The sequence below is a fragment of the Cyrtonyx montezumae genome, unplaced genomic scaffold (assembly GCF_038088225.1).
Source record: "Cyrtonyx montezumae isolate F1298 unplaced genomic scaffold, pur_monq_1.0 scaffold_8, whole genome shotgun sequence".
NCBI classification, from domain to species: Eukaryota; Metazoa; Chordata; class Aves; order Galliformes; family Odontophoridae; genus Cyrtonyx; species Cyrtonyx montezumae.
In genome coordinates this window covers 100,294,513-100,317,516 of record NW_027072089.1, presented here as the reverse complement: position 1 = coordinate 100,317,516, position 23,004 = coordinate 100,294,513, and the positions used below count along the sequence as shown (strand labels likewise).

Genomic DNA, 23,004 nt, shown 5'->3' with positions numbered 1-23,004 from the left:
TCCATACATCTATTCAATTTTAAGCAAGCCAAGAGAAGAGAAGCCGCCCACAACGCACCAATTCTGCTTTCATAGCTCTAGTTTTCAAGCAGCATGCACACAGCGGGAGCCCTCCCAGAGATCCCTTCATACCAGGTCAGAATAAGTGTCCTTACACCCAGAGCAATAGCAAGCAATAAGCAGGTACCTTTAGCAACAATACATTCTTTTCTTTTTGCATTCTTTCCTCTTCCCACACAGCCTTCCTATGCAGAGTTTGACATCAGCGGCAACGTTTTGGGTTTGGTCTTCAACCAAGGAATGATTTGGTAAGATATTTTCATGTTTTGTTTTTGAGTTATTGGAAAAAAAAAAAAAGCCATCCTGTGGAGTTAGAACATTTGGGTTTCAGTTTCTCTGATCGTTTTACTTTCTGTGCCTGACTATAAAAGCAGAAATTTCAAACTGAGTTTAGTTGCTAAAGAACAGTTGCCTACTGAAACAGAGAACAGCCTCGGAAGCTTTGCCTTAGTCTGACTTTCTACGGCCATTTATTGGTAAAAGTATACTTTCCTCATCCTTTAAGAATTACTTCATTGCTGGAGGAAGAGATCAGAAAGGGTTTGGGGAGGGCTGCAAGCTCACCTTGTCAGCACAAGGGTGGCCATGTATCCAGCTGAGCACGTCAGGCAAAAGAGGTATGTCCCAAAACTGCCCCAAAGGAGGACAAACTGAAGCTGCTCTTGTGACAGTGCAAGGCAACCACACAAAGACCTTTACTTCCTCGGGGAACGAGGTATCTTTTGTCAAGGCTTAATGTACCTCTGCTTCAACATCTCTGCACTCAAGGATGTCTCCCTCCTGAGTACATCCACTTGACATTTTCCAAGCTATCCCCAAGCAATTTTTGTCACAAACTGCAAATCCTTCTTTGCAGCCACTGAGGTTTGAGGCCTGGCTGGTGCTCTTGGTATGGTTACTATAAAATGGGCGCAGGCAGCTTCTCCTGGGAAAGTACAAGGTTATCACAAACCAGCCCACTCAGGCTTTAGTTGCGAGCAAACTTCCACCACATTAACAACATTTTTTCTTCCTTTGAAAATAAAAACCTTTCCAGTCTGTCAAAAATTGGTACCTTTTCCTCTTGTTTCCTTTTCAGGATGGGATCCTTTTATGCACCAGGGCTCGTGGGTATAAACGTGCTGCGCTTATTAACCTCCATGTATTTTCAGTGCTGGGCTGTCATGAGTAGCAATGTTCCTCATGCACGAGTATTCAAAGCATCCAAGTCTAACAACTTTTACATGGGACTGCTGCTGCTGATCCTGTTCCTCAGTCTCCTGCCTGTGGCCTACACCATCATGTCCCTGCCTCCTTCCTTTGACTGCGGACCATTCAGGTAGTAGCAGAATATCAGAAATACCTGCTTTTTTGCTCTGGTGTAAAGGATGATTTCTACAAAGTTTGAAAACCTGGTCTCCAGCAGAGATGGTTAAATACCTCTAATTTCCATCATGAAGCCACAAGCTTTGCCCGCTCGTGGAGACACACAATCTGCTGGGAACACTCAGCTTTCACTGAGCCTGTCTGCTTTTCTCCAGTGGGCTCTGCAAGCCCAGGTGTGTTCTGTCCCCTCCTCTGCTACTCACTTCCTAGTGCTTCCCCAACACACACAAATTAAAAGTGTGGGAAACAGCAGGACATGGCCTTAAGACTCCCAGCAACGTCAGGGTATTAGACTGGGAGTCTAAAGCCTCCAAGACTTTCCACATAACCAAGAAATCCCACACCCATGAGCTGTGTTTAATTTTGATGGAAAATAGCAGGAAATGAATAGGTCTGAGTCTGAAGAGTTGCTGCTTTTAAAAAGAAAAGCCTACTTTTTTTTCTATCCTAAATTAGCACTGCTCAGAGCATTCAGTGGACTGGATTAACATGCCAATGAAGTCTAATTTGATCGAGTAACACCATTTCCTGGGCCTACTGAGTCTGACTCAGCATGGAGCCAGAATGGAACAAATTGTTCCTGTGGGTTATCCATCCGCTAATGGAGAATGATAATAAAAGACTGAGGGAGAAAGGCAAGAAACCAAAATTTCCTCTGTTCTGTAACAAGGACAGGTGACTAGCAGCAATGTCAGAAGATCTGACAGGAAGCTAACTGCCTGAATGCTATCATTTGGAGATGACTAACCTGAAATGGGAGCTATTTTAATTCTCTGTCACTTCTTCAAAATCCACTCAGCCTATTTCACCCCCTCAGCACAACTTTCCACCCATAACTTGCCTGAAAGCTTAACTCTCCTAGGCTTAAGGCAGCTGAGGAAGCTGGAATCCCATCTAGCTAATCTTGTCTTTATTCACTCTCATAAGGATGGAATCCAGTGCCTTTCTGAGCAGAATCCAACGGGTCTGCAAGGAGGAAGACTAAAAATGAGTAATAGCACTCATGGGTTGAATTCACAGGTGTTGGAGAAGAAGGTCAATTACACAATCCAGCCCAACTCTCAGCTTTTACAGTTTTGTTCTGCTTCCACATAGAATACTCTCATCTGCTTTATCAATCCATTTTGAAATGACTCTTTTGCTGAGTTTCCTATTAAGTGATAATCACAGCTTGCTATTTCTGTCATTGCTTAACAGCTCTTCAAGTTGTTTCATCATTTCAGAAAGGCAGAATTTGCATAAGGAAAGTCATCTCTAATGTGAGAAGGCCACATTTAGCAAGATATTGATCAGAAATGTACGATTATTGTAATCTGCAGGTTTTTATACATTCCAGAATGGTAAATGGGCATAATTCATGAAGGACCTGCCTGTTGAAATAAATGGACAATCTTCTGGAGCAAGCTGGCCTACTAGAGATTATTCATATGGAGGGGAAGGTCAAGGGGGAATGGACAAAATAATAATTTGAAATGAAGTCATTTCAGTAGAATTTTTACTTCCAAATCCTTGATGACCAACAGCAAGAAGATGCTTACTGACAGAGAGGAAACATGCTACTTGGCATCAGGAAACTGGGAGTTACTGTGTCCCTCTATATTCTCTCTACACTTCTTAACTGACCATTTGTCTTTCTAGTGGGAAAAAAAGGATGTATGATGTCATTCAAGAGACCATCGAGCTTGATTTCCCACTTTTTGTTGCCAAGATCTTCAGCTATGTGGCAAATCCAGGACTGATCATTCCTGCAATTCTGCTCATGATGTAAGTTTTCCTTGCAATATTACATGCCCAATATGGTGGGAGGTGAGGAGAAGGTTCTAAAAATGACTGGGATTTTAATAAGGTATACATACATCTGCTGAGATAACAGCCTAGTTGAAGGCAGACACACTTCCTGCTTCCCAAACCCTTGCCTGACCCAGTTTCCCAAAATTTAATTTCCCAACCCAATTAAACACAACCTTGTAGATGAAACGTATTGCTGACAAAGGCCTCATGGTTGTCCCAGCTGCCATTTGAAAAAATGTCAGTAGCCAGTAGGAACTAAATGGACAGTCTCAGTCTGGTGCCTTGTGGAGAAGCAATTTCTGTCACAGCTGGTGGTATTTACAGCACTGCCAAGCCAGAGCATTCAAAAGTAACGTGTTACAAAAATATAAAGAGTATATTTTTTTCTATTCTTGCGAGTAATATACCTGAAATTTGTTTCAGTGCTGTTAGATCATTTCAGCTTTGAAGCTACATCAGAAGCCATACTTGATCCTTGTTGCCTCCAGCAGCATTAGGACCAGGGCAGTTCTCATTTTATTTATATATACATATACATTAAGAGATTTTTTGGTATTACTCTCAAGATTTCCAGAGCTATAAAAATGAGTGGGAGAGCTGTGTCCAAAAGTTATAGGCAGCTTTGAATGTGCCAGGCAAAACAGCTGGAAATGGTGAAGGGTTTGGAAAGCATATTTTACAGGCTTGCCTCTCTTACACCTCCCTTGACATGTGATCATGTTGGCATCTGGTCTGATCTCTCTTGGGCACTATGGTCATTCATTGTGACTAGGTTACACTAAAGACAATGTCATTAAATTAAATCAAATGTAAGTTCACATGTTACACAGTTTCTTACAGGAACAGCCTGAGAAAAATCCCAATCAAACTGAAAATCACTGATTGTCCCTCAACCTGTCTCAAATTCCTTACTCATTTTAACCTAAATAAAGATGATCAGATACTGTAACACTATAACTAACCTATACTCAGAAGAACTGGATATGAATCACACAGAAGACAAAAAGTCTAGTATCACAACTCTGGTATTCCCAAGGACATTACTGAGCTATAAACTCTAGTTCTCCAAGCTTCACAGTAGCACTAGTAGATGGTACAGCTTGTATGAAGACAGGAGATCTAACACATGCCAAATGGATAACCTTTGCAAAAGAGCCACAAGTCAGGTTTTTGAGCCTTTGATGCAATCCCTCCAAAAATAATAAATAACTAAAGAAATAAAGAAATAAATGTCAGATATCTGAAAATAACATTTTGGTCAGCAACAATCTCCTGCCCTTTACTCCACTGCCAGTTGGGTCAGGAAATAGCAGAAATCTTATTTACCTGCTAAAGAAACTCCTTTCATCAGTCCTTCCCCATCTGGGCTACTCCTCATTGACATACTGAAGCTTTCCTTTGGGCCCATCTCCTAGAAACACTATTTGGTCTCTGTCCTGATTCCATCTCCAACAGAGAGATACCACCTACGCACCTAAAACATCCGTGCTTCCAAACAAGTTACATGGCCTGTGCAGCTTTGAAGTATATCAGACACTGGACTTCCAGTTATCCTGGAAGAGGGTAGCTTACCATACAAGGGCTTCTTCTAAGGCTTTTTCTCATCTTTCTCATCTTGGAAACTTTTCATTTGAAGAAATCCCATTTAATGCACAATCTTTATGCACCTACAAAAGTCACACGCCTCTATCTAGAAGCACAGCCCTACTTAACAATCCTCAGCAGCCTCTCACAATCTAACTGGAAATGACCTAAATATACAGAGAGATAAAATTATCTCAATTACAATTTTGCCAGAAGTGCAAGATAACGTTCGTTTTTGCTTACAGTCCTGTAACTGATTGCTACCACTGGCCAGAAACTTAGGTTTCTGTGTCTTGCACCATTTCATCCAGAAAGTAGGTAACTATAAATCATATAAGTAATCCCTGGCTTTCCTTCCTTCTGCTCTTATTTCTGCTGTGGTGCAGAGAGCCTCAAAGCCCTGGATTACAAATAGATTTTATATTTCCTAAGCTATCAGTCCGATAATATGTAAGAAAATCCTTCAGAAGAACGAAAGTAAGAATTCAAAATGTTTTTGAGAGACAGAGAGCCTATATCACCAAGACTGACCTTAGATTTAACACTAGGTAAAAGGAAGTAAATGTGTTTCCTCCAGACAGTTCCAAGCAGAAAGATTCCAGAAAGGGCATCCAAAGTATTCCCTTCCAATCTTTCTACTGGGAAAATATGGACCGGAGACATGCATTCAGGTTATGAACTGACAGGAAACCCTTTTTTTTTTAAGTCTACTTTTTTTTTTTTTTTTCCTTAAACATTAAAATTTTCTTCTTATTAAACACACACACACACACACACACACACACGAGCAGTGAACTGAATGCGTGGTGCTTTTCCCAGGAACAGCTTGGAGTCAATGAGCAGATGATGTTTGTAATAAAGAATAAAAGCTCTCTACAAAAGCTGGAGGAGACAGTTTTGACAACCAAAATACTATTGGGTGAGGCAGCCCCAGACTCTTGGGCACATTTTGAAGCATTCACCTCACCATGCACCAACGACTGGCTGCCAGCATGCCCTCTCTGATCCCCCTCACTTTTCAGTTTCCTCCAGCATGGCTGGTTCCTCTCCCTCCTTTGGCATGACTTTTTTTTTTGCAGGAGAATGAGTGTAAAAAAAGCCCCATGTCTCTGTGCCAGCCTGGCTCCTGTTTGCCTTTGCTTCCCACCTCTGCTCACATGCAACATGCAGACTTGTGCCTTGAACAATATGCTTTACAGGAGAGGGTTTAAGGCCTTCCTCTGCCATGTTTTTCCTAGTTTCCTATTTTTTTTCTAGGCTCCCTAAGTAATTTGTTTTGTCTCCTGTTTGGTTTCCTATAATCCATAGCAAAAAGCCATGTGTTTTATCTGCTGCATTGGTTTTCACCCAGAGAAGGTGCTGAATGGTCTCACCATTCAGGCAGAAGCAGGAGGATTGTTTTTATTTTATTTAAGTAGAGCTGAGTTGTTGGACTGGCTCAGCACACCTTATTTGTCTGTGCCCTAAGGCAGCTTGAGTTTTAACTAAGCCCTGAGCTTCTGAAGGCAGTCTGGAGACAGCTGGTAGGAAACTGCATAAAGGGAGGTAGTTAAACAGTAGACTCAAGCCCTTCTCCAGCCCCTCTTCCCACACAGTGCATTTGACACTGTACCACACAACATCTTTGTCTCCAGATTGGAGCAACTGAACAACTCTATGGATAAGGAATTGGCTGGTCACACTCAAAGGATTATGGTCAACAGCTCAATGTGCAGGTGGAAAACTGACAAATTAAGCCTCCCAAGGGTTGGTATGGGGACTAGCACATCTTTGTTGGTGATATGGACAACAGGACTGAATATCCTCTTAGAAAGTTTGTGGATGATAACAAACTGTGTAGTACAGTCAACCTTCAGGATGGAGGAGATGCCTTCCAGAGGAGCCTTCATGCGCTTGATAGGTGGGCCTGTGTAAACCTCATGAAGTTCAACAAGACTAAGTGCAAGGTTCTGCACCTGCATCAGGGCAATCCTAAGCACAGATACAGGCTGGGAGGAGAGTGGATTGAGAGCAGCCCTGAGGAGGAGGACTTGGGGGTGTTGGTAGATGGAAAGCTTCATGTGAGCCAGCAGTGTGCACTTGCAGCCCAGAAAGTGGACTAGGGGTGAAGATTATCTTCAATGTCTCTTCCAAGACAAACCATTCTATGGTTCTGTAAGTAACTGTGTAGTCCAGGCTCATCAATCAAGTTTAATTAAGCCCTGTATGTAATCCTACATAGGATGTTTGTGTATAGGCCAACCGTATGGGTTGCAGTAGGTCCTACTGGAAACCAGTTTGGATTTTTAGGTTTCCCTTTTTGCTCTCAGGAAGCCAGCAGCTTTGGGAATTTTATGTTCCCTCCCTATGAAACTTTCTCTCTCCTTGATGCTATTACAGCAGCAATACATTTATTTTTGTAGCCTCGCTATCTATTACCTAAATGCTGTGTCCGAAGCATACCAGCGCGCCAATGCAGAGTTGAAGAAGAAAATGCAACTGGTAAGTATGTGTCAAGCAAGGCCTTCCTGGAAATACCATGCACTTCTATTTTAATGTGTAACATATGCTTTTAAATTGCTGTTCACTTCAGACCATGTTAGTGACACAAGAGGAAGTTGCATTTAATGGTGGTTCATTCCTCTCTGATGGCATTTAATGGCTAACTCCAGAGTGGTCACACCCCATAATAGGCTGCTATTTCAGACATCAAAACTACAATAAGTTTTCCCATACACTGCACTTTCCATGTTAAAAAAAAAAAAAAAAAAAGGTTCAAGTAATGTTTTGGAGTCTGAGATTTCCCAGGAACCATTAATAACCAATAAGCCTAGCAACACAACAGCTTGATTTTGTAGAAGCTGAAGAATGGAGAGCCATAAATAACAACACAGCAGTAACAATTTATATCAGTAATTCTCAGAGCACTTTACAAAGGAGGCTGATGTCTCAGTCTCTGCTGTACAGATGAGATGAGCAAGATACAGACAGATGAAATGACTTGAATTTGCAGGGTTGAATTTGGACCTTGTGGCATCCAGAAGTGGGGGAGGTTGCACAACGCAGAGACTCCTAAAGTAATGAGAATTAAGCATGGAAGCAGAACACCTGCAGAAGTGCAGCTCTGCTCAGATAACGTGCCATGAGAGACAACAAAGCAGTCCCGCTGCTGTGACTGCACTGACCTGACGGTATTGGCTTCCCTCTGAGCTGTGGGAGCCTGGAAGAGGCCCCGTGTGACAACCCACTGAGATCTCTGTGATCTACTGTGGTTGCCCAAAAGCCTGCGAGGTTTGCCCAGCAGAACAGAGGCCTCTGCAGGTTGGGACCTCTCATCTGTAGCAAGACCACAAGACCACTTTGCATACCATAGCTCTAGCATGCAGGCCCCTCTGTAGAGGAACTGCCCTTTGGGGAGGAGGGAAGAAGCTAAAGTGGTATTTGTCTGGGCTTTCTCTTTGTGTAAGAAAGGAAGCCTCTCCCATCCTCCCACAGCATGGTTGTTCTGAGCAGAAACAGCTCCCTGGTGTCTCTTTTCCTCTGCCATTCAAACGGAAATTTCTCAAGACCTAAACACGCACAAATAAAACTAAAGACAGACTGACAGTGTTCCTCAGCCATGCCACTGTGCCTTCCTCATCTTCTTCTGGTGTTCACCACCAGTCCTCCAATATGTCTGACAAGATACAAGTTTAAAACAAACCCCTGTGAGGGCAGCTAGGCAGCTGCGGGAACACATAGTCAGGTGGATCTAAATTATGTTAACAGCACGTGCTTTGTTCTAACAGAACATCTCTTCCAAGGCTCCCCATCCTGCCCAAGGTGTGCATTCTCTCCATAAATTTGTTTGAAATCTTGATCACTAGAGCAAGTCTCAGCAGCACTTTGAACTTGGCAAAATGATTGCATTCATCACAACAAAGCCATTTAGCATGTCACCAAGCCACCATTTCACAGATTACGTCTTCAGTTTCAAACTAAATTCAGTGATTTTCATCAATGCAGCAACGTGAAGAAGAGAAAAACAAGAGGAACAACAAAGCCAGCACTAATTCCATGATGCAAGATCTGGAGGATATACTTGCACCGAGTACAAAGAGTGAAAGCTCTTCCAGACAAGCAGAAGGTAGAAACTGAACAACAACCCTAACCCTCTTGAAAAAAATCCCTTTTGTCTTTCAGTGATGACGGGAAAAACTGAGAAACCAGGGCAATACAAATTTGTGGGGGATCAGATGAGTATGACTGGAAGATTTTATCCACTTATGGAAGTCCATTGGCCAGTGGACACTCAGGAAGGGCATACTTTTAGACTAGATGGTGTCAAACACAGGCTTATCAAGGCATGGGAATTGGAATCCAAAATTATGACTCAATTCCTACCTATTGGTTATGCCAGTCGAGAAACCAACAATTAATTCAGAAATAATGCTGAAGCTACAGCATTGTTTCCAGACTGATGAATTGAGCCAGAAATGAATATTTCTTTTTCTTTTTTTTTTCTCTGCCAATTGAGATGTTCATTGGAAAATTTCTTATGAATGAGACAGAGGCATTTTACAAGACTGCCTTGGTCTCAAGGTATATTAAAAAGCTGCTCCAAAAGTAATGCCTTCTATTTTATTACGTTGGCCTGTAACATCAGAGGTGGGTGTTGGTGGTATGGAAGTGGAGTTTGAATCTTCCCACCAATGTTTCATTACATTTTGTTGCTGCATGACAGATGGAACAAGAGGGGCAATCCAACAAAATGGCATCTACCATGAAAGTACATCTGAAAGTTGTATCATTGAATTCCTCCATGGGAAAAGGTGGCACTTATTGACATTCATTGAGAGAATGTTTACAGAGGCCCAACAGTGGATGTGAGTACAGAGAGGCAGTAGGTCATGCATTTCAGCAGTGGCAATACCAACAATGGATCAACTCTGCTGGTGCAGATTATGACAAATGTGCCATGTAGGCTCCTGATCATTTCTGTTGAAAATGCATAGCTAATGGCAGAGCCTATGTTGAAAAATAGTGTTTTGTAGTGTGAATTTACACTGTAAAATAATGTTATTGTGTCCTTTGTATCTAAGGCAATTTCTATGATGAAAAGTAAGATGCATTACTTTGAGAGCAGCCTACTTAAATGCATGCACTAGGTTCTGCTATTGGATCCCTGTCTAGGCAGAAATGTGCAGGGGGTGGCACTGGCACCAGTCATCCTCCAGACTCTGTTTGAGCATACCTTTCTTAAACGGCAAAAACTCCTTCTCTCACTTGTGAAAGCTTAACAAATGCTTAAGATTTTATCTCAATGCTGATTAAAAATATCAGATTAGTTCCACCATAACCCTCTTACATTTAGATGAGTGCCTGTTTCTTGGAGAGGCCAAAACAAGCTGGAAACTTTGGCCAACCTGTTACAAATTCAATCAGGGAGCAGATGCAGAGCATTCACTTAAATGTAAATAGAGTTTGCAGCACTGGGAGTGCATTGAAAACAAAGACTAAAATCAGCAATTATCCATGATCATGACAAGGCTAATGTGAATTAGTGTGACTTCTAGGACTATTATATTTTTGTAATGTACTGTAAGAACATGCAAGAAGGACTTGGATAGCAGAGACACATATTAGCTGTTGGCCAGGGCCTAACTCTTATTTATGGTTTCTTCACTCAGATGTTCAAACAAATTCCCAGATAATTCTGCATGTTGAAGTAACAGCATCCAGTGGGGGAGAGGGAGAAAAGCAGTTTTTGCCTTCAGGAAAATAATACTAATAATCTTTACTCTAGATAAGAAAACAGTTTCTGCCAATCAAGCCATCTCTGCTGGGAAGCAAGAAAAAGTAGGAGCCCTGAACAGCAGCCCCATAACTGCTGGAAGAAGAGGAGCATTCATCCCACCACCACATGTACTGGTGACACAGCCATTGACACCAGGCACTTGGGCACCATACCATCAGCCAAGACAGCCCTGGCCAGGAGGACGCCCAATGGGGCCATTCCCTGGAAGAGGGAGAGGACGGCCACGATACCTACATCCTGTCTGATAAGCTCAGCAATGTTTCTTCTAGAAATGCTACATGAACCATGATAGTTTTTGTAGTAAATGACTGTTGTATGTTGGTCAACCACTCGTGATTACCTGTATCTACCCAACACTGATTCTATCAAAAAAGCTTTATTTAGATGTTTAGAATTACTGCAACCCCTTGTGGCTGCCCTGATTTTGATCATAAAGGAGATGGGAGGTATTGGGCTGACACTCAGTCATGGCGTGGCTAACCTACTACAGAGACAATGATCCTGTGGCCACCAACAGCCATATAGTGAGTACATTTGGTGGACTGAGCATCTATTAATCCCCTCAAAGACCCTTTCAGTTAGTAAAAACAATGATTTTATTCATCATTCCTACAGAGATCTTTTGCTGTCCCCACCTGAGGAATTAAGTATTCTTACAAATGCAAAAATCCCTTTCCAGCTACATGGCAGTAAGTATTGGGAATAGAGGACACTTAGTAGACCAGCACAGAAGGACACTGTCAGTAATATTTCATCCTTCTTGACAGCTTTCGTCCTGTCTATATCCTCTAGAATTTCATCTTTCTGTTTTAGCCCTGCCGTGCATCTCTCATCCACTTTCTCCGGCTTCTTGCTCTGCTCCTCTTTTCAGTCAGCTTATCTTGAACCATTATTTCAATCCCTTGATGCAAGTTCTGATTTAATAAGATCAGCCAGCACAGTCAAGAAACTAAAAGTGCTCTGGACTGGTTTCTGACTGTAACAAAAAAACCTGTGATTTCCCAGAGCAACAGCAGGACTTTGCCAGGTTGTCCTGTTTTACATCTTCAGTTTGTACCAGCTGCCACAATCCCATCCCACCCAGCATGTTTCTGAAGGAATATGTTCACGTATTTGGCATTCTTTACAAAATTTATAAAAATAAACTTGTTTTCTTCAGTAAAAAGAAATTCATAGTTACTGCTAGGAAGATTTACAGTACAGCAAGCTGAAATATTGGGAGTTAAAGGTGCCCACTAAATGCAATAAATCTTGCCTCATAATGAGTTGCTTACAGGAAACTCAGCAACTTATTTCTCCTCTATGCCCCAACAGAGGAGAGAGCACTTGATATTCAGTGCAGGAACATCCACATTGAAGGAACTGGGTAAAGAGATTCAATTCAGTTTGACAGGAAGAAGACTGGGAAAAGGATTCCTTTCTTCAGGTCCAAACCAACAAAGGTATTTAGGTATCTGTCTCCTCATAGAAATTAAGAACTTCAATACTGTGCAGTGTGCATTTGTAAACAGAGATCTAGCTCATTTCTTGATGCCTGGGCTTTATGAAGGAGAACAGAGCCCTGGAGAAGTACTTCCAGGAGATTTAAACAAGAATCTAATAGATGGAGAATTAAGAATTTCTTCAAAAATCAAATCATTGCATTTTGCTTCCAAATAGAAAAAGGCAAATTGGTTATTCATATAATTAGCTGCCACCACAGTGTGGTTCAGTGTCAGTTTGGCTGTCACCAAAGATTGCAATGGTCAGCATTACTTGGCCCCCCAGAGAACTTTGACATGAAATGTCATTGAACAGATTTACTCCTGGCCTTGGAGGGACTTTTCTCTAAGCTGGTTCTCACAAACAAGGTCCTCTCTTGCCTTTTTGCTGTGAGGATTTCTAGTGCAGCACAGATGCACTCACCTCTCCAGCTGCTTCTGCCATCAGGACCCCTTTTCCACAGGCCTACTCTCAATGAGTTCTTCTCCCAGTATGTATTCACAACTGGGATTGCCTTGACCCAAGTGCAACACCTTCATTTGGCCTTGATAAACCTCATTAGGTTCTCATGTGCCCACTTTTGGAGCCTGTCCAGGTCCCCCTGGATGGCATCCCTCCCTTCTATTTTGTCTGTTCCACCCTCAGTTTGGTGACATCAGCAGCCTTGCTGAGGGTACACTCAACTCTCTGCCTGTGTCATTAATAAAGGTGCTGAAGAGCACCAGACCCAAGACAGACCCGTGAGAGATACCACTTATGACAGCCTCCACCTTGACACAGATATAATTGACTATAACTCTCTGGCTATGACCATCCAACCAATTCTTTGTCCACCGAATAGTCCAGTCTTCAAATCCAAATCTTTCCAATTTAGAGATAAGGATATGACATAGGACCATATCTAAGGCCTTGCACAGGTCCATGTAGATGACATCATTCTGCCCTTCCTTTGTCCACCGATATTGTCACAGAAAGCCACTAGATTAATCAAGCATCATCTGCCCTTAGTGAAGCTGTGTTGGCTATCTCAGATTACCTCCACATCTTAACATGTGCCTTGACATCTCCCCCAGGAGGATCCACTTCATGATCTTCCAAGGCATGTATGTGAGGCTCATCAGCCTGTGGTTTCTTAGGTTTTACTTTGACTTTTTCCCTTTCTTGAAAATGAAAGCGAAGTTTCTCTTTTTCCAGTCACAGAGGACTTTGCCTGACAGCCATAATTCTTCAAATATGATGGAGAGCAACTTGCTGACCACATCAGCCAGCTCCTTCAGAACCCTGGATGCATATCATCCTGCCCCATAGACATGTACACATTCACCCTCATGAGGTGGTCTCAAAACTTGCTCTGCTCTTTAACTGGGAGGGCTCTGCTCCCCCAACACCCCTTAGAAGTTCTGGGACACAAGAGGAATGTGAAGCCTTACTGGCAGTAAAAACATAGGCAAAAGAATTGTTACATACCTCAGCCTTCTTCATGTCTGAGGAGACAAGCTCTTTCTTTTCATTTTTTACCTGTCTCTTATCCCATTATAGCTAAAGAATCCCTTATTGTTTTCGCATCCCTCACCAAGTTCAACTCCACCTGTGCTTTGGCTTTCCTGATGCCATCCCTTCACGTCTGGACAGCATCCCTATATTCTTCCCAAGCCACTCATCCCCACTTCCACTGCTTATACTTTTTCCTTCCTTGAGTAACTATTCTAGGATCTGGATGCTATCCGAATCAGGCCTGTAATACTACAAAGCACTTCATTATCTCTGGACCACGAGTGCTCATTAGCTGAAGGTTTGTTTGTCTCTAATTATGATACATTAGGTTCATCCATTGATTAATGTTGTGTGCAAGCTCAGAGCCCTCAGGAGACAAGTGCAGTGGTATCAGATAGACAATAATATCTGCAGGCTGGTGACAACTTTCTCCCTGACTCTAGTTCAAAATAGGGATCTCTTTTAAATTACAGTAGTTCAGAAGGGTGTGAAAATGCCAGCCCGTGAACATCCTATTAACTGACGTGATTATTTGGCTTCATGTTTTGAGCCTATTTACTAATTACTCACATGTAACAAGATTAATCTTCACAAACTCATTGGAACACTCGGTTGTGTTTGGTTTCATCCCTATTTTTCTACTGGTAGGAAGCAATTAGCATTTTTCTGAGAATTCAGCATTGATTTTTGCTCCCTCCACCCCTGGCATTTGTTACAAGGCTATATCCATCCCAAACTTCCCATGTTTTCCAGGCTCACTTCAAGGGAAAGTACAGAAAAGCAGCTCAGTGGTGTGTTACTAGAAAGTTCCCACTACATCTTGCATAGTACAGAGCTTGCTTTCATATACCACTAGAACTGTGTTCTGCATTTCAAATTTTATGTCTTGCTGCTGCCAGCTCTAATGCTGTATCCAAATGGTTTTGATAGAAATGGTAATCCATTAAAAATAAATTAACTAACTAAATTAAAAATATATAAACAATTAAAATACATATTTTTTACATAGCAATTTTGCAAAACACATGGCTAAGCTTGAACCTTGGAAGAGATATCAGCATTCATACTTAGGGTCAAAAACATTGTTGAGCTGTTTCTCAGACTGTGCTCAACCGTGGTGTGAAACAAAATGGTTTCTATATTTACAGCAAACCAAAAAGAAAGTAAACACTACTAAAGGAGTTTGCTCAGAGCCAGCAAAGTGGTACAAATATCTCATGCACATACAAAGAATATACTGGTTTTGTATTCAATACCATAACTTTTAGGGCTTGACTTTTCTAAAGCAGAAAAATCAGCTTTCCCTACAGGAGAATCATCTCCTTCTAGTTATTTTGTTTGTTTGTTTTGTGTGTGTGTGTGTGTGTGTGTGTGTGTGTGTGTGTGTGTGTGTGTTTGAAATTGCTTTGGAGAAAAAGTTTCAGTTATGTTTGCAGATTTGTCTCCTTCAGCAATCAGAAATGAAAGATCTTGTAGATACCTAAGTTTGCATTTTCAGGTTGGTCATACAAAGATTTCCAAGAAGGGAAATGGGAACAAGCATTGTACACCACAAACTTTGATGGCATGTTTTCCAGTACCCTCATTTACTCCAAACAAGCTCCTATAGCCAACCCTACACTAAAATGAATCCATGTATGGATTTGAACCTGTGCAAGTACAGGATTGCCACATTGACTGAAGCTCTGAGCTACAGAGGCCTCATGTTTTATCAGGCTCTTTTCTTTCTTGGCATCTTCAGTCTTTAGCAGAACAACTAAATGGTCACAGCAGGAGTAGAATGGCTTCTTCATGCAAGCAAGCAAACCAATGTTTTAAGGAAGAGCTCTCCGTTTCTTTTAAGGTGCTGAGGAGAGAAGTCAATCTTGGAGCACAAGTCTTATGAGGAGCGGCTGAGGGAGCTGGGATTGTTTAGTCTGGAGAAGAGGAGGCTCAGAGGAGACCTTATGGCACTCTACCACTTCCTGAAGGGGGGTTGTGGTGAGGAGGGGGTGGGCCTCTTCTCCCTGATAAATAATGACAGGACGAGAGGGAATGGCCACAAGTTGCGCCGGGGAAGATTTAGATTAGACCTGAGGAAACATTTTTTCTCTGAAAGAGTGGTCAGGCACTGGAATGGCCTGCCTAGGGAGGTGGTTGAGGCACCATCCCTAGCGCTGTTCAAGAAGCATTTAGATGAGGTGCTAAGGGATTTGATTTAGTAGTTGGATAGGGATAGTGATAGGAGGATGGTTGGACTAGATGATCTTGTAAGTCCTTTCCAATCTTATGAACCTACGAACCTATGAATCTCACATATGAGTTAAAGAAATTTCAACATCAAAAAGGCTGCACGCTCTACAAGAGTCACACTAGCGATGGGATTCACCAGCCACAACAACCTGGGCATCCACAGAGACCTGCTCTGAGAACACTTTGCTGACCAGCCCAGCTGAAGGTGACAATCCACAGCTGCTCTCACATAAACATTCTGGTGGTGGGGATGATGGTGTTGTGACCTGCTGCAACCCTACAGATCACACCACTCAGCGTGCCCAGCTGTCCTGGTGCTCTGCTGGGGCTTCTACTGGTGCCACCAGCACCACAGTGCCTTTCAAACTGATGAAGATATACCAGAGTTCAAACTAATGCGGGTGCAGCAGGACGTCCTCTTCACACCCCGTCAGTTAGAGGCCTTTCCAGGAGAATGGCAGTGGGCCACGTTTCCTCTGTGAGGAGGAAAGACATTTCCACTCTGGTCAAAATCTGATCTTATGAAATGCCAGATCATTTCCTGCAGTGAAAAGGGATCATCAAGAGATGTGGAATAAGTAAATAAATATGCCTGACAGAGGAGGACAAAAGCATACACCACCACAGACAAGATACTAGCAATGCTGACGCAGTTTCTGCCATAGAAGCAGCCATTAATCAAGCTCTTTCGCTGCCTCCAAGGCAGGGCAGACAGCAACTTGTGAAGCTGGATCCTGCCAAATCACCAAACAATGTCTCTTCAGAATGTCTGTGTCCCATGCAGGGAAAGAAAGGGAAGGAAGCTCACCAAAATGCTGAGGCCAGGATTTTAAGAGCAATTACTGGGCTTTGATTCATGCTGCATGCATCGTTATCAGCTCTCCAGCCTGACAGCTGTAGAGACTCTTTTCCTCTCCATTGCATTTTCCTCACCATTTGTCTAAGCCCCCAAGGTAGCAGCCTGTGCAGGTGGCAGCCTGGTTTCATCCGTGGCCAAGACTTTATCGCTCAAAAATGCTCAAACATTGTTTTTTCCTAGGGAAAAGTCAGCTCCGCTAACTGAGGATTTCTAGGTCCCAGCCCATGCCTCACACAGTAAAGTCATAATTGCTGAATCTGAATTCAGCGGCATGTTTAAATGAACCACACTGATGTGATGCTGCAGCAAGCTAATGCTGGAAGCTCTGTCTTCGCTGCAATTACTCATTTCCAATCACAGAATCTAATTCCCCTCCTCCCCTTCAATTCAACTGTTTATAGTCATGCTGAAAAGATGGTGAATATCAGCTCTAAATCTTACACTGCTATCACATGGCTTTACTAAGAGACACTCATCTCCTCCACTCACTCAGACATAGACCAATGGCTTAGCTGTGAGATCTGGAAATCAGCTTTGACCCCCAGAGCCTTTGGCACAACTGCAATTGCCTTGTTAATCGGGTCCTTCCATGGATGACAGCACTTTCATAAAGAACCTAAGACTTCCCTAAGAAATCAGCAACAATTACTTGAATATTGGAAACCATATTTGTAGTAAAAAAAAAGAAAAAAGAAAACACTTATCCATGTAACATTTCTTTCATGGAGAAGTCCATCTGAGTGATTCCCCCACTCTTGGCTCCATTCCTGTTCTTGTGTAACAACTTTTGTATAAAATAAATCCACCATAGTGAGCACCATTACCTATACTGTCAGGGCATGAGCAAACGATCACAGTGATTGAGTGAATGGATAAGGTGATCATCAGATGAAATATTAATAAAGCCAAGTAAGTAACCCATTGCATCTCACTGGGGAACAGCAGCTGCAGAAGCATCCCAGGTAGGTGCAGCCTCTTTCCTTCCCTTCCATCCAACAGAGCAAAGCTGTTTAGAGGAACCAATGCTTCCACAAAAAAGCTGCAGATCCTTTGCAAGGTTTGCAAAACCTTGCTCACATGAAATGTTTCACATATGTAGGACACATTTATTATTCTTATTTAAGTTTTTCTGGATAGCAGAGACAATGAATAATGCAGTATTAGCACTAAGATGTTTAGGATCTTCAAAATACAAAGGTTACTACCAGGTTTATTTAAATCAGGTGTCAAGGGGCACACCAAGAATTAGGTAAAGAGGGACAAAAAAAAAAGAAAAAAAACACTCAACACATTCTTTCTTCAATAAATAGAGCACTGTGGCACAGCAGCTTGTGCATAGCAGCTGCCTCACTGCTCCATGGGCAGTGGCTGCAGTGGGCAGCTCAGGAGGCTTTGCAGAGCCCTGATACCAAGTCTGTGCCCCAGCAAAAAGAGCTGCTGCACTTTGGGAAGCCCAGCAATTTGCTGGTGGAAAAGATGCCAAAGCATTTCTACGCTGCACATGTAAAAAATAAACTGCAAGCAGCCACAGCTCGGCAGGGTACCACTGCCCTCTGCTGGACGATATCTCCCTGCAAGCTCCTGCTCAGCTTGTGCTTTTTCCATATACTACCCCTGACTTTTGAAGCAGAGTAGGAGGAGACAGGGAGGAACCATGCAGAGGGGGTATGTGCAGGCTTCTAGATCATCCTGTTGGGCTTGGTTGTGCAAATTTTTGTCATGGGGAACAAAATATTCAATTGCTTGGGAGCCTGAATGAGCCCTGCCTTTGGTCATTGGGGATAAATAGAATATGAACAGTCCCATTCATTAAAGGCAAAGGCAAGATAACTAAAGTTCATTTAAGAGGAAATAAAGGAATCTGAGCAAAAGCATTGTATATAGAAGAGTTTAAGGATATACAATAAATATTCAGGGAATAAGATCAATAGTCAGGAACATACACACACCAAATATATTGCGCTGATGGCAAGTGCGTGTGTGAGAAACTGTCCTTTCATGCAATCCTGGCCCACTGTCATTAACTTTTCTCCCTCTGAATGACTCATGCTCTACAGCACAAACATCACTGTAGAGGTGGGGAAGAGGGGACCACATGTATGGGTTGGTCACTAAAGCCCTGCTTTGACAGATACCAGCATCACACCAAGCACCATCAGCTTTGCAAGAGATGCTACTCCTGCCCAACGGTCCCTCCCCCAAGGCAAAGTTATCCCTATATTTCAGCTCACTGCCACAACAGCACATGTGGTTCCAAGGCACTGAGCACCACAAGACAGCAACTTCAATCTTTCCCAGAGCTGCCAAATATTCTTCCTCTCAAAATAACAGTATTGGATATCTATTCCCTCACTGATACAACCCTGCCATGCATTGCAGAGCTGTCAACAGGCATTACCTCCATCTGCTGAGTTAACCCTGCAAAGGCACCCCAAAACAATGTGCTCCACATGGTTGATTGAGCCATGTTGGAAGTGCATCATCCCCACATGGGGATAGGGCTGCAGCAGAGGGTGAAACTTTTGCCTTTGCAGTGCCCATGGCACTGAGCCATGGACAAAGCTGGTTACCTTACACAAAAGCAATGACATTCTGCTGTAAAACATCTATGGGAAACCAAATATCAGGTACATTTCTTTCAGGCCACTTCCATCTTCACAAACATTAGCAAAATGGCAGAAGCTCAGGAAGAATATCAAATATCCACCCAAAGATACAATGGGGAATGCATATAGGATAGTTTTTTGACTGAGACAAAGCTCACATCTCCTCATTGTGACTCAAACCAGAAGTGGAGCAAGACCTCACAGCCACATCCTAATCCTCCTCATCCATCCAGGAATGGGAAGGGCTGCCTTTCCACATTCCATCTCCTGCTATTCACGAGGCTATTGCTTCACCTGGTGGTGGGTGAGAATATAGCCCCGGAGGGTTCTGTTTCTATCAAAGCACCAGGCAAAAGCTTGGAGATCCTGTTGCCAGGGGGCCCCAAAGTGACTCCAGGGAACCAGTGTTAGTTCAGTAGTGAACTATTCACACCTTGCAGTGACAACTTATTCTGATCCCAACCCATGACAGATGGGCATGGGAGGCTCCACATTATGAGGCACATCCAAGGTGATCTCCATCATACCTCATCTAATCCAGTAAGGTCCAAAACCCCATATTTATCACCTCCTGCTTGCATTACCCCATGGGAGACATTTGTTGCCCTCCTTTGTACTTTGTGTTTCAATTTATTGTTAGCAGAAGAGCCTTAGGAGTCATTAATCACAAAAAGCACTGTCTCAGAACACGGCAGAGTGAGACAGCAGCCTTTTCATACCAAAATATATGCTGCATTGCCCATACACACCAAGCCTTTCCCACACTGCACCCAGCCACGAGACACTCAGTTCTATCACAGGTACCTACAAAATGAACATCAGATGCAAGATCTGCTATTCCCGTAATGCTAGAAGAACGGCCAGTCAGGATTTAAAATAAAATCAAACAAACACAAAGATTTGTTACTTACCCAAACCTCCACTTCCTGGTTCCCAATGGAGCAGAGATTTCTGCATTTCTACTTTGCATCCAGCACAGACCAACCTGCAGCCACAAGAGGATGACATTCCAGAGCACTCATCCCACCTGGGCACCAGAAAGTGCTGGGAACTTGAAGCATTTTACATCACAAGTCTCACATTTGACATTTTCATCAAGTTCCTGCTTTTATATTTGAGGCGTGGTTCAAGAAATCTCAATTCTAACTTTAAAATAAGATGTGGGAAGAGCCTTGAAGTCAAATTCCAGCAGTAGGGATCCAAGTCGTGCTCAGAGTAACAAAAGTGAGATTTAAAGCCAAGCTCACAACTTTTCAAGGGGCTGACCTTTTGAAGTCAGGAAAACTAGTTTCACTGCATTTCTCAGCCTCCTGATGGAGAAGCAGTGGCTGTTTGCACCACTCAAACAAAACTAATTGAACAAAAGAAAGAAGCGAGTCAGAAGTGCTCTCACTCATTCCTATCACAGCAATCCTGGTGGGAAACAAAAGGAAATGCTCTGACACCTGGGGCTTACAGAGCCTTACCCAGCTGGGCAAAGAAACAAGGCTTAAAGCTTCCAGAAAACGTGCTCTGAGGGGAAAGTGGTAGGGTTATGTTTATGTTTATTGACAAATAAACATAATTTATCTAACTTATCAATAGCAAAATAACAACTGAAGGGAAATGGTACTCTGCTTCCCTCTCTACATGTGCTGCTCATCTTTCCTCACCTAAGCAAAGCCAATAGATACAAAGAGTTGTACAACCTGACTTTGCTACCTGTGAGGAGAAGACAAGTCCCTTCAGAAATGCTGGATATGACGTGCCAAAAAAGATGGACGAGCCAGAAAGTTTCTGAGGCATCTTAAATTAGGAGCACTGCATTTCTCTGCACTGGAAGCCAGCAGCATCCCACAGCTGCTCCCTCAGCGCAGTCACAGTTTGCAGCTGAGCACGGAGGCAGCAAGTTTAATACTTAGATATATATACAAAAACAAGAGTTACATGCAAAGGTGAAAAGTGTAGTATGAGAGAGCACCATCCTGCTGCAGGGAGTGGAAAAGCCAGGAGAGTGCTGGGTGGACCGGCCCTGCCTCGCCCGGCGTTGGGGGCAGCTGGCAGGACTAACCAGGACTAGTAGCCCCATCTACCTCAAGTTTTACCCTCTAACTCAAGTTTTGCAGCTGAGCTGCTCACCATGATTACCCCCTGCAACCAGGAAGATGGAAATCATGCACGGGGTCTTGCCTGCCGTCAGAAGCCCCTTGCATTAGCATCCCCACGTCTGAAAGGCTGGCTGATCTACACTCCATAGTTCAGACCAAAAAAGCAAGCAACCCTTCATCTTCAGCATCCCCTTGGCTTTCCAGGGGCAAACAGACTCTGGCAGAACCAACTATATGGGCAACAATGCTGAGTTCAGCATCACAAGTGAGGATATGATCCTCAATCAGATTTCCTAGCTGTGCAGCCTCATCTGGGAGTTTTCAGCCATGGCACAGGAATGAGCAGTATCTATGCATGTAGTGATGGCAAAAGCTCATCTGAGTCATTAGCACAACCTCCAGCAGCCACAGCTTAAAGATCTGGCAGAGCAGGAGCTGGTGGTTCCTGCTATCCATTCCCTGGGTGTGCTAAGCATAGAATGAAATTAAAAGCAAATAAATAAAAATAAAAATAGTTGGCTGCTCCCTGGAGAATCAAGGATGTATTTTTTCCCCTGCTTAGGGTTAATCACAGGATTGATCTCTGAGGCAGCCAGGCTGGGCTGCTGACACCACTGGCTCATGGTTTGCTGGCTTTACTACTGGCCTAGGGGAAGTGGCTCACTTTGAGGGCTCTGCTCAACCAGGAGCAAGGAGCCACATCCCTTAATTGGTCACGTACAAAGCACAATGGTAAGAACTGAGCTCATACCAGCAAAAAACCATCAGATTTTATAAATCCATGGGTAAGGCAGACTCAGTGGAGCAACTGCCTACTGTGCCTCTTTGCAGCATCAGTTGCACGGTGTGTAGAGACCCTCCCTTTGCACATCCAGCCCAGCACAGGCAGTCAGGTGCCAAATGAGCTTCACTATCAACCACTTCCAAAGCAGCCCAAACCTATCCATACACTGCCATCACCTCTTTTTCAGTTGGTGTAGTGGGCTTTGGATCCCCTGTATCTCTGACTCCAAAACCTTAGGGGTCAACTGCAAGTCCCCACTGGTCCTTCTACCAGAGGCTCCAAGTAAAACCATTCTCAGCTGCAGTGTAGAGCATGTTTTCTGTTTAGAACCATTAAACCCCTTTGTCCTAACTCGCTATGCTCCCTCTAAGGGGAAGGCCACAATATGTCTTCCCCAGGCTGAAGCCCATAAAGAGGTGCTCCATATCTGTGACTATCTCCATGGCTCTTCCCTGGACTCACTCCAACAGATGCACATTCTTCTCATACCGTGGGCCCCAGAACACAACATTCTACTCCAAATGAGACCTCACAAGGGCCAAGTTAAAAATCACCTCGCACCCTCTGCTGGCCATCGCGTTCAATGCAGCCCAGGATACTATTGGGCCTTCCAGGCTGCAAGAGCACACTGCAAGCTCGTGTTTTTTGCCCACCAAGACCCTCGAGTTCATCTCTCCAGGGCTGCTCTCAATGCTCTCCCTGTCTGCACACATCTGGGATTCCCCTGATCCACCCAAGTGCAGGGTCCTGCACTCCACCTTGTTGAACTTCACACTGTTCTATGAGCCCCTTGGATGGCATCCCAGTCCTCCAAGCAGGTTCATCAGAAGGAAAAAACACACCAAGCAGAACACACACAAAGTAGGATGGGTATTAAATCAATC

At 43.3% G+C, this 23,004-nt stretch overlaps 1 protein-coding gene across 1 annotated transcript in view; it reads left to right on the top strand.

Annotated features, from left to right (window-relative positions):
* Positions 1-10,821, top strand: part of TMC2 (transmembrane channel like 2) — a 30,149-nt gene extending 19,328 nt beyond the window's left edge. The window contains exons 15-20 of the mRNA XM_065752783.1: positions 241-308; positions 1,139-1,378; positions 3,064-3,189; positions 7,203-7,281; positions 8,785-8,905; positions 10,565-10,821. Of these exons, the coding sequence (XP_065608855.1) occupies positions 241-308; positions 1,139-1,378; positions 3,064-3,189; positions 7,203-7,281; positions 8,785-8,905; positions 10,565-10,821 (891 nt within the window). The remainder of the gene's footprint in view (positions 1-240; positions 309-1,138; positions 1,379-3,063; positions 3,190-7,202; positions 7,282-8,784; positions 8,906-10,564) is intronic.
* Positions 10,822-23,004: the final 12,183 nt, after the last annotated feature.